Source organism: Oxyura jamaicensis, chromosome 9 (genome assembly GCF_011077185.1).
Source record: "Oxyura jamaicensis isolate SHBP4307 breed ruddy duck chromosome 9, BPBGC_Ojam_1.0, whole genome shotgun sequence".
Lineage (NCBI taxonomy): Eukaryota > Metazoa > Chordata > Aves > Anseriformes > Anatidae > Oxyura > Oxyura jamaicensis.
In genome coordinates this window covers 3,306,491-3,317,320 of record NC_048901.1, presented here as the reverse complement: position 1 = coordinate 3,317,320, position 10,830 = coordinate 3,306,491, and the positions used below count along the sequence as shown (strand labels likewise).

General features: G+C 43.2%; 1 protein-coding gene across 1 annotated transcript; it reads right to left on the bottom strand.

The window, feature by feature from the left end:
• Nucleotides 1-529: 529 nt before the first annotated feature.
• On the bottom strand, nt 530-10,830 carry LOC118171383 (thiamine transporter 2-like). Its single transcript, XM_035334474.1, has 6 exons — nt 10,735-10,830; nt 7,955-8,120; nt 6,792-7,608; nt 5,170-5,362; nt 3,311-3,452; nt 530-2,414 (listed from the first exon to the last, which is right to left on the bottom strand). The coding sequence occupies exons 1-6, from the start codon at nt 10,767-10,769 to the stop codon at nt 2,235-2,237; spliced, it is 1,533 nt and encodes a 510-aa protein (XP_035190365.1). The 5' UTR covers nt 10,770-10,830; the 3' UTR covers nt 530-2,234.

The window sequence follows — 10,830 nt, the reverse complement described above, 5'->3', positions numbered from 1 at the left end:
TAAACACAGCTGCATGCAAGAGGAGGTGGATTTGTTCAGTTTCCTTCTGCAGATCAAGTAGCCTGCCAGGCCCAAACCATGGCCTCTCCAAAGTATGTGTGTTGTATGTGAACACACAGGTGGATGTGCATCTCACTATTTTGGATGAAACCTGAGTGCTGGGTTAACGTTGATTTGCGGCTGAAAACCCAAGGTAACATGAGGCTTTACCTTTCTTTTGCTGTTGTTTATAATTCCATTGTGCCATGTCCTTCCTGACGCTCCTCAGAGCTTCCCTATTCCTCCTCCCCTCCCAAATGCTCCTCCAAACTCCCAACCCCATAATCTTTTGTAGAGAGAGAACAGGTATCCAAATATAAATCATAGCTATGTTTAAAGACTTTTCTGAAGACAGTGTTCTCTATAGCTGAACACTGAATATACTGCCTGCTTGGTTCTTTTGCTCTTCAGTGGCAATACAGAGAAGACAGTGAGATTTGACCAGTTCAGAACTTCTACTGTTTTTTCTATCAATTTTAAATACGAAGTGTTTTTTTCATTAAAGCACAAATTCTAGTTAGCTGCCAGTCCAGAAGTTGCTTGTAAGAACCTGTGTTTGTAAGTAAAAGCCTCAAAAGAGGTTTTCTATTCATGATCTAATACCAAGTACTCCATGCTCTATTGGACTTCTGTCCTACAGGCAGGAATATTAAGTAGGTAGTTCTGTGGTAATACAAGATAGTGCTTAGTGGAGGCTAAGTACATCTCCTGCTTTTACATCTGCGTTGGTTAAACTGTTCTGCCTAAAGACAGTTTACAACTGAGAATGTCCACGCAGTGCACAATACTAAATCAAATGACTAGAAAACTAGCTGGGCTCATTTGGCCAAGTTCTACTAATTGTTGTGACTTAAAGCAAATTGCTCCTCTCCTGCTTAGTCTCTTGCCTCTACTTAGTCTTGCCTCTGGATAGTTTGCCTAGTTCCAGTACGTGACAATTGTGTGAAAAGCACAAATGTTTGTACAGTTGATAACTTTTCTCCATAGGAAGCATATTTATTCTGCAAATGCAAAGTATTTTCTATTTTTATTAGTGAGATATAGGTATTGCAAGCTTGAAGCAAGCTGCAGTACAGAAATAACTTTAACATATGGGTATATTTTTATATTAAACTAAGCATTTACTATTCAAACTCATTTAAAATTTTTCTCCTCCTGGACTGACTGTTCTTTATGCTAAACTAAATTAGCTGTAGGACTTAAAGTCTCTTGATAAATTCTGAGATGCTGACCCTGAGAAATCCTTGGCCAAGATCAGTGAACATCCTCATCTGGTGAGCAAAATTGCATGGTACTAGTTGTTTTCTCATTTCAGTTTTAAATCTTCCTGTTAATCTGGATTCCTATGCAGAGTCATTCCAATTCCACAACAACATACTTTTTCTGGACCTAGTCCGTACTATTCAACCTCTTTCTGTATTTTTTTTCTTCCTGTTGAAACAGGAAGACATCCAGTCTTAAAATATTTTACTGGAAGCACAAAGAAACGAGTGGGGAAGGTTCATTTTTGTTTTGACTCTGAAATGTTTACCCTTCTGGGCTGAGATTGCTATGGGTTCAGTGTCGTGTTTAGGTTGCAGTTTTCAAACGTGGGCCAAACAACAACTGTGGCCTAGCAGTGGTTGAATGAACCTTCTTCTCAGACAGGTTGTGCAAGCCCTGCCTTTGCACTGTTGTGTGCAAAAGGTGTGCTTCTGAGGTGGGCTTTCAACTTCTGAATCACCTGTATTTAGGCAGGAAGGAATATCACGATGCAAATGCAATACCTTCTTCCTCTGTTCAGAGCAAGGTTTGCACAAAGCGGGCAGTAGCCCCTTGGCCCGCGTGTACGAGCAAGTGTGCGTGGAAGCAGCTTGGTGATACTGGTTGCAAGAGCCATACCAAGCAAGACAATGAGCTTGGATCTTTGTGCACAGTGGGATGCCAAGGTGGTTGCTGTTCTTTTTTGATTATAAAGTATTGCTGTTAAGCTGTTTAAAGGCAAGTAAACAAGAATCTAAAGCAACTTATCATTTATTCTTGGCTCGGTGCCGTTCTGATGATCTTTCTTAGCTGGCATATGTTGTAAGGAAGTGCTGTAGTGATTCAGCATAGTGCTTCAGTTGTATGTTCCTCTTGCATTGCTGTTCCACGTATGCTGCAAATAGGAGCTGTTCTCCTATGAGGGCCAGGCCACGTGAGCCTTTGCTTGACTCCTACAGCCGGGTCGTGTAGCCAGTCATAGTCTGCTCTTTTGGTTCCTGTTCAGTGAGGTTCAGAGGCTCTTTCCATGATCTTGCTATTTTCCTTCTGCATTTGCTTGAGAGAAGCATGCAAATGCTTCTGATCAAGAAAATCCCAGCTATGACTGCAAAGTAGCTGCCATAAATTAAAAACTGGAGATGAGGTGGGAGAGAAAGGCAAAAAAAAAAAAAAATAATGAAAAACACATGGTAGGGAAACACTGTTTCTCCTGGAGACAGGCACTCTTTTGTTTACTTATATCCTGGCACAATTTCTCTGTTCAAGTTCTTGCTTTGTGCTTAAGCAAATTCTTAGCTTTTCCAGCAAACAGCAGGTCTTTGAGGTACGAAGAACTGCCATGTTTTTTCTGCTCCCTGTGCTTCCTAATAACCATCAGAGGGGGAAGGGATGGGAATAGGATTTTTTTTTCTATTGCAAAATGTAGAAGTAGCTTCACTACTAGGATGCCCATTACTCACATAGTCTTGAATAATGCAAGTGAAGAGTGAGCTAGTCCTTTTTTTTTTTTTTTTTTCTCTTACTTGCACATTTCACTGGTGTCACCACACTGGCTTCAGTAAATACGACATGAATTTGTATCAGTCTTTCCGACAACAGTGGCAAGCCTATTTATGAAGTCTGTACATGTTCCTGTTCTCAATCTTAAAGATTTAATCTTTAATCTTTCAAAATATTTTTTGCTGTCTCTATGCAGAATATCTGGATAGCTGTAGTTTTCTTCACATCCATGTGAGTAGGAAGCTGTCCCAGCTTCTCAGACACCATCTGAGAAATTGCAGAAGTCAGTAGATTTCACTTGACTTCAACATGAGTGGAATTGCCTTGACTGAAGCTATTGGCGCTGATGTGAGATAGGATATCCCACGCTACATTATATGACCAAACCATGGGCAGAAGGATTTAATTACTCACCTTGAGATACAGACCAGGTTTGCTCCTGGGCTGCAATTAGAAGTGATTTTTCTTGGTAAACTTTTGAAAATGAATCAGCTAATCAGTGAAATGGAAGCAAATTAACAGTACGTACCTGAGTCACTATGTCCAGTCCCAGGCCTTTTGAATCCACTACGACTACTGTAAGGATTGTCTGAATCACCAGTGCGATGAAGTTGTTCAATCCAAACATCAAAGCGTAGCGCTCCATGCTCAGATTGACGGCGATCTGGAACCTAAGGTGAGACTGGCTGTCAGGTACTTCACACTGGGTGGGAAGCTGTTGCTCTCCGTGTGGTTGACAGAGAAATGCATCATAGAGGTGATACCCCAAGGGTGGGCTTAATGGTGCTTCATCTGTTTGATTGCTCCCAGCAGGGTCCTGACTACTAGACTGCATTTCAATGACTTTGTACTTGTCTGTGTTGCTTTTCCAAACCACATCAGGTGGTCAGAAAATTGGATCTTCTCTTTTCTACCTTCAGACTGTGTCAGTCCCAGGCCTCTGGTTCCCCTCTTGGGCCTCAGAAAGCTTAGCGCAATATCAATAGGGCTTTTTCTGAGTGCTCAAACATTGCTTCACTTGGTGGTCTCGTGTCAAACTCTTAGAAGTGCCGTAACTGTCTTGAAGAGTTCAAGTTGGACATGAGGGGTGGGGGAGGGAATACCTCATAGGGAATAGAGCACTGGGTTACGTTTCCCAGACAGGTTGTAAAGTTTCCATGGCTGGAGGCTTTAAAGGTTTGGACGGACAAAACCATGACCTGATCTGGCATCGGCAGGAGTTCTGCCCTGGCTGGGAGGTTGGACTTAAGTGGTCACCGTGGGTATGTTCTAATCAAAATTTTTATGAAGTGAATCACTTCTTGCCTTGTGGCTTAAGAGTGGAGGTAGAATGCAGTTTATTCTTGTCAAGACCACACAGATTTTTTTTTTTCCTTGCAATATCTTTTTTGACAATAATCGGAACAGCCATCTTAGCGATATTTACCTCCCAAGTTTCTATCTGAACAAATCTATCTGCTCTTCCTTCAGTATGCTTTGCACTGACTTTCAGCAGGGCTCATTTGTGCAAGCTTTTATTCTTTTCCTATTGAATATATTGAAGTAGTTCAGGTGTTATCTCCTGTAATGCACTGAAAATCCACCAAAATATAAACGGGATTCAACTGACTTCATTCAAGATGGGTATCATCTTGTCATGCACTGCAGTTATAGCAGTTCTTAAATTATCCGAGTAATCTTGTTTTTGACACAAAAATGCATCAGATGTTTTTGTTAATGAAATAGCATAGTAAAATTTGGAGCTAGTCTGAAGGCATTCTGATCGATACAATAAGTGGGAAAATGTGTTATTTATATTTTTTCTATATCTGACAACAAAATAGCTTGATCTCGTAAGAGGTCATTTGCATTTAAATGTGCTATGCTATTATATTTTGTTTACACCATAATGTCATTAAAGATATATGGATAAAGTTGTGCTGGGGAATGCTCATGGCAAATCTTTTCCTGCTTTCACACAGCTCATAGTTTGCAAGCTATCAACAAGGTGGTCAAGATGTAAGGGGATATTAAAAGATGGTTCTCAATCTGCTTTCTCAAGATGGTTGCATTGTCCCTCTTGTTCACTTTGCATCTCCTATGCCAGCGTATGTGTAAGAGGAAAGTAACTTACATGTTTTGCTGTTACCATTGCCTGTAATAATAAGGTTACTTTATACGTTTAGCTTCTGCATAGGCAGTTGTTCGGTGTTCTTTTGATAACTTACAGCTGTTGAGAAGGATGAAAACAACATAAGTGGGCATTTAAGTTACCTTGTCTTTACCTCAACAGTTATGTCTAGTGTTAGATCATCCCTCTCTTGAGTAAAAAGAGGGATGCGCAAAGTATGCTTAAAGTAGGGTTAATATTACGCACGTAATGGTAGTACTGTAAGGGTTTATACTTACGTTGCTATTGTTATAAGGAGCATATAGCTTGCCTTGAAAATGAGGTAGCCAGCGTAACATGACCAGATGTTGGTAGTAAAGTGCATGAGGAAGAGGGAACCAGCGTCTATTGTGGAGAAGATCCCTAATGCCAGTTCTCCAAAAAGGTCCCAGTTCACTTTCACATATGCCACCATGAAAGACGTTACCGAGCCTAGAGAGGGAGGAAAAAAAGTTAATGTTGCATCTGTTCTATAGCCTGCATCACCAAGTGCCACCCTCACGTACCAAAAGGCAACACTGAATAATGAAGCGGACAGGTTCAGAAACTGTGCAGATTACTGGTCATTTTTAGACAACAGCATAAATTATCTGCAACTCGTCTTATAGTATTTTACTCCACTTCTTGGATAAACTCTTGTGAAAAGATTGTTTATCGGTGTAGTACCCAGCAAGCTCACAAGGAACAATTCTTCCAAATTCTTCCAGCTTTTGTTGCTTACTAGCTTGGTTGTATAGTCAGCCAGTTACCTTTTGGGTTACTGTGCGGTTCATAAAGGGTCTAAGCTGTCAAAAAAAAAAGGGTGCGGGAAGGGGAGGGATGACTTTTGTGAAGTATCAAGTGAATGTACTCAAGAGAATGAAAGGATAAGCAATATTTTTGGTTGGTTGGTCTGCTACAAAGGCATCTGTTTTGAAAGTAAGCCATCAGAGTATCCATCTTAGGTGTCTTGTACAACTTAAAAACCTCTAAAACCTCTACACTGAGAACTAGGTGGTTCCAGGAGAAAGGAATTCATCATGGAACAGGCACTGTAGGAGTTCCTTCTAATGCATCAGTCACTTGGCCTGTATTAGCTGTCTACCTCCAGACCAGAGTAACTTTTAACAGATATTTAGAAAACAGGAACGGTAACTTGAATGGCCAGATGCAACATAGACATACTTATTTTCCCTGGTGGATCACGCCCCAGTGTCTTGTGCAAGTCCTCCACAGCAGCACAATGAGAGTGTGGAATACTGCCAAGTAAGGGTGGTACACTCGATTTGCCTTTGGGTATCTTTGCTTATATGAAGCAGGCATCTGCTCCCACTGCAAAAGAGTATGGTTAACATCAGTAACATGGTGAGTTCAGTAAGCATGTTTTCCTGTAAATCCCCGTATCCTGGAATTGCTGAAATTCTTTGCTTCCTGCTATGCAAGAGCATTTTAATAGAGAAAGATCTTAATGAGAAGTTTAAGTTCCTGTATAAAATATTTATGGAAAAACTCATCTTTGTAAGCTGATACTATTGCTATGGGAACTGTTGTGATGCCTGCTGGGGGGATGGGAGGCAAGATAAAAAATGCAAAACCTTGCAAAAGAAACATGGGTGCCTCTGAATGGCTCAAGGAGCTGGATGGAAGGTCTGTGTGACATGTACACTTCTGCATGCTGGCAGGATGGAGTCTGGTGCCCCAGTCATACAGAAAATAGCATAGCTCGTGTTTGAACTGTTTTGTTCATCAAAGAACTGGATCTCGAATGCACAATGCGTATACTGTTTCCTTGGGGCATCTGCAATGGAAAGGAACTGCAAAACTGTTCTAAAGTAAAACTTCAGAGGCTACCTTTGTGATTGATGCTTAGACATGAACTTACTCAGGAAAGTTGCTATTGCTTCAACAGCTCCGTTGTACACTGCGGAGCTGTGAGAGGGGGCTCTGGAATCCCACAGCACTTGGATGTAATTCACAACCTGATTGAAGCCTGCCGTAGCCAAAGCCCACCACAGGGACCAGTAAAGCAGCTTCCTAGAGCTGTAGCAATCCCTCAAGTCCCTGCTCAGCTGCAGCAGTACTCTGAGCATGTGGTTCTGGGGCTTGGGCTGTTCAGCCTGCTGTTGTGGTGCTGGTCCCGTGCCAGCAGCTGCGCAGTCCTTGTCCTGCTGGCAGCTCGGCGGCCCGTTGGAGCCGAGCGTAGCCACGGCTGCTTGTGGGTGTGGGAGAGTTTCAGAGGCAGCTTTTTGGTGGAAGAACATGCTCTTTTGGGGCATTGGGAGGAGAAAGGAACACAGGAATGCCAGGGACACAGAAGCGAGGGTAATGGCGTTGAGGTGAAAGTAGGATACGTCTGCCAAGGAAACCAGCAGCTGTCCCAGCGCTGCAGCAAGCGTGGCCGCAACCAGGGTGATACTCCTGCAATAGCTCGTCACTCTCTGATAGTGATCGGTGCTAACGACGCTGTAGATGTAGGCGTAATAGGCAACCTCGGTGGCTGTCACCATCCCGTAGAAGAATTCCATCACCTGCATGGCCACCACGCCGTGAGCGAAGAGGAGCAAGAGCCACGTGACGATGTAGCTGATGCCCTGGAGGAGGAGGACGGGCTTGTAGCGCACGTAGTCTGTAATCAGGAAGACGGGGAGCAGGAGTGCGAGGTAGGAGTATGTCCAAACGGGGAAAATCTGGTTGGTAACCTACAAGAGGAGAAATCTGTGTAATTCGTCATTGGGAAAATGTGCTCATTGATTTTAAATGGCTTTACAGAAGGGAAGAATTCATAATGTACACAACCATGCTGGTCTGAAGCACTGTGAGTGTGTTGAACATGCTACTGAATTTTAAATTTTAGAAACCATGTTATATATTTTGGGTCTTTTACTTATGCCACCTGCAGCAAATTGTAACCTTCCCAAGCTGGTTGCAGTTTAGCTTTTTTTTTTTTTTTCTCCTTGCCTTTGTCTTTCTTTAAAGGCTTTGTTTAAAATTTTACTTTTGATTTTTAGTGCTTCATGTAGAAGAAAAGGTAGCATAAAACCGTACCTCGTCTATTGTCAGATTTTTATCTGGTCCTGTCAGATAAGGGGTTAGAAAAGGTTCTGATGGCTTCATCATGTAGAAGAATCCATAGAGGCAGAGGACCAGGGTGGGGAAAATCCAGGTGTTGGTTTCCTCTTGCTTCCAGCAGCCCATGATTCGTGCAGCAAAACTGGGGAGGAAGTCTGTTAGAAAGATGACGCTGCCCATGCAAGCACAAAGATATTTTGCAATTATAACTTCTATTTTGTGGTTTCTAATGCTAAGGAGTGTTCTTTAGAGGTTGGCAACTGTGAAGCATTTTTCTTCAGTTTAAGTGAAAAGTTTTCTGTACATACATCTGCTGTTTATCTCCTTGTAGACAGGATGTGAAGACTGATTTGGAAGATCTTTGAATGGGAGACAAATTACACCCTCATTCATTCTGCACTGGGGAAGCCTTCCTTCACCTAGGAAGGCGTTTTTATTTTTTATTTTTTCTGCAGATTGCTGAGCACTGAGATGCCCCCCAAGCTCCATGTTGATTAACAAGCATCTAGATCACAATCACTGTTTTTCTCCTTGGCCTCCTAGATGTGTGTGGCTTTTCTGTTATGGAGAGCTAGAGCCTAGCGAATGAGAGTCACTAATAGATACAGAAAGGATGTCAAGCCAGATCCTCAGCTGGAATTAATTGCTTCAGATTCATCAGAAGTCCAGTTTGGACGTAGGCCTTCTATAGTCAGTCTATAAAAAACATTTGTGGTTACTAAAATAATAGTTCACATTAAAATGAAATGAAATGAAGCAGATATTTGGGCTCTTTTCTCTAGCTGAGACTTATGGAATAAATTAAATCTTGGTGCAAGTCTTCTGGAGAGAGCCCAAGAGAAATCAAAATGGATATGATGGGTGGTACGCAGAGGGAACAGTGTAGGTTATACTCCATAGTCGTGTTGGTGTAGGCAATATCAGGAATCTAAACTCACAGGGTTTATCTTCTGGAGCCCTCTGGACTGTTCCTGTTGCCAGCTGCTGTTGCTGTTGCTCTGCAGATGCTCATCTACTTCCTGGGAACTCTTTTCAGGCACCTTATTGTTTTAATTTTAAAATAGTATTTTTGGGGGCAGTGTTTTTCCTCAACTTTTTTAAAGATGAGTTAAAATCTACCCCAAAAAAAGCATTCATGTAGCTGTTGACTGCATCACTCCCGACTGGCTGGGTGGAGGCTTCTATTAGGGTGCAGTTGCCTGGGGTGTGATATATCCAGTATGAGGTAGCAAGTGTTCTGCATCTTTTAGAAGTTCATGCTGTGAACACCTTTTGCTAATGATACACGAAGAAAAGGTTCAGATCAAAAGGAACTTGAATTATTTCATTTCATGCTATAACTTCTGAAACTACTGACATTACAGGATTTACAGCAGAAATTAATTTAGCTGTATGTCAACTCTGCAGTGTGAACCACTAGAGGGCAAGATGACCTTAGCAAAGGAAAAATGTGTCTGGGACACATTCAGAGCGCTCAAGGAAAGGCATTTCTGCCCCTCCTTCTTTCCCTGTTGTTGCAATAGCTTCTGCTGCAAATAGGGAGTTGGCAAGGACTAGTTTTGGCCCTGCCTAGGATCCTTCTTGCTTAGTCACCAAAACATCCTCTCACTATCCTTTCACATGATAATCATGAATGCCTTATAGCACCCGAATGCCATACGAACACTTACTGTGCTACTGAGAGGCTCTGAGACAGGTGCTAAGAAGGTGGTAAAGGGCATCTCTAGCACTTCAATCTCCATCAGAGGTCTGTATTAGCTCCGTGACTTAACCAGGTTGCATTTTTCCCTTGCCAGATTAGATTCTCTGCTCCTGTCTCTTCTGGGTCTTGCTGTGCTCACTCTACAGCGGGCAGGCTGTGTGCAGTCAGAGTGGCAGGTTTCAGGGACCCTTTCAAAATATCCCATGTCTTGGGATGCAAGTGGGACATGAACAGATTTCTAGGGAGGCTGGGGGCTACTACATGCCCAGGGGCTCTGAGAGCACTGGGTGCTGTGCCCCTGGCACTGGCCCTTGGTGGCAGGGCTGTGCCACCAGCTGCAGTAATCTGTTTCAAACTGTGTACAGAAAGCTTCAGGTGCACCCTGGTAAGTGCATCCCTCCATTCCCAGCACGTGCGCTACTTGGGGTTAGACATGCAGCTCTTTTCTGGAGATTTACTGGTGGAGGCACCTGTGCTAGACTGGCAGATATTTGAGATGAAGTTTCCCACCTGAGTGGAGCAGCTGAGCCAAGAGGTGCAGTGGGCTGAGGGTGTGCAGGGGCAGCCTGCTCTGCCCTTGGGGAGCCAGGAGGAGGGCAGTAACCTACCTGCAGCGGGCTGTGTGCTCACCTTGCACCCCAGCACTGCTGTATCAAAGGGCTCTGCTCTGCCCTAGCTCAGCTCTGCTGGCCACCACTATCGTTGTCACTTTCTGCACTTATAACCACAAACATTTAACAGTGAGATCTGTACCTTGGTGCTGAAGTGGAAGGCAGCCAAATTTTCCCCCTTCATTCACCCCTTAGCATCATTTTTTTTCTTTTATTAACTAGGTTTTTCTTCCCTCTTTTGGAGAGATGGTGGGATGCCTTGGTGCCCCTCTGCGGAAAAATGTTTGTTTTCACTGCATGCTCCATCAATTCTTACTTAGTGCCAGAGCCACTCACTCCCACACAGCATCACCTAGCCCCCAGTTCCCCACTGGACTGCTCTCTTCCCTCCTCCCTCTTTCCCCTGGTGCTTCAGGATTTCTGAAGCTCGTATGTAACCATACCTTGTCTGCTTGAGCTCCTCCTTTCCCACTTCCATGGGTAATGTCCTCTTGTAGTATCTCCAGTCCCTTCTGGCTGTCCTCTCTGTATTGCAGCTA

Coding starts and splice junctions, on each gene's coding strand:
- LOC118171383 (XM_035334474.1), bottom strand. CDS start 10,769: ATGGAAGTGGGAAAGGAGGAGCTCAAGCAGACAAG. Junction 3,453..5,169: donor CTCCTTATAACAATAGCAAC/GTAAGTATAAAC, acceptor GTCTCACCTTAG/GTTCCAGATCGCCGTCAATC. Junction 2,415..3,310: donor GACTGGACATAGTGACTCAG/GTACGTACTGTT, acceptor CCTCATCTCCAG/TTTTTAATTTATGGCAGCTA.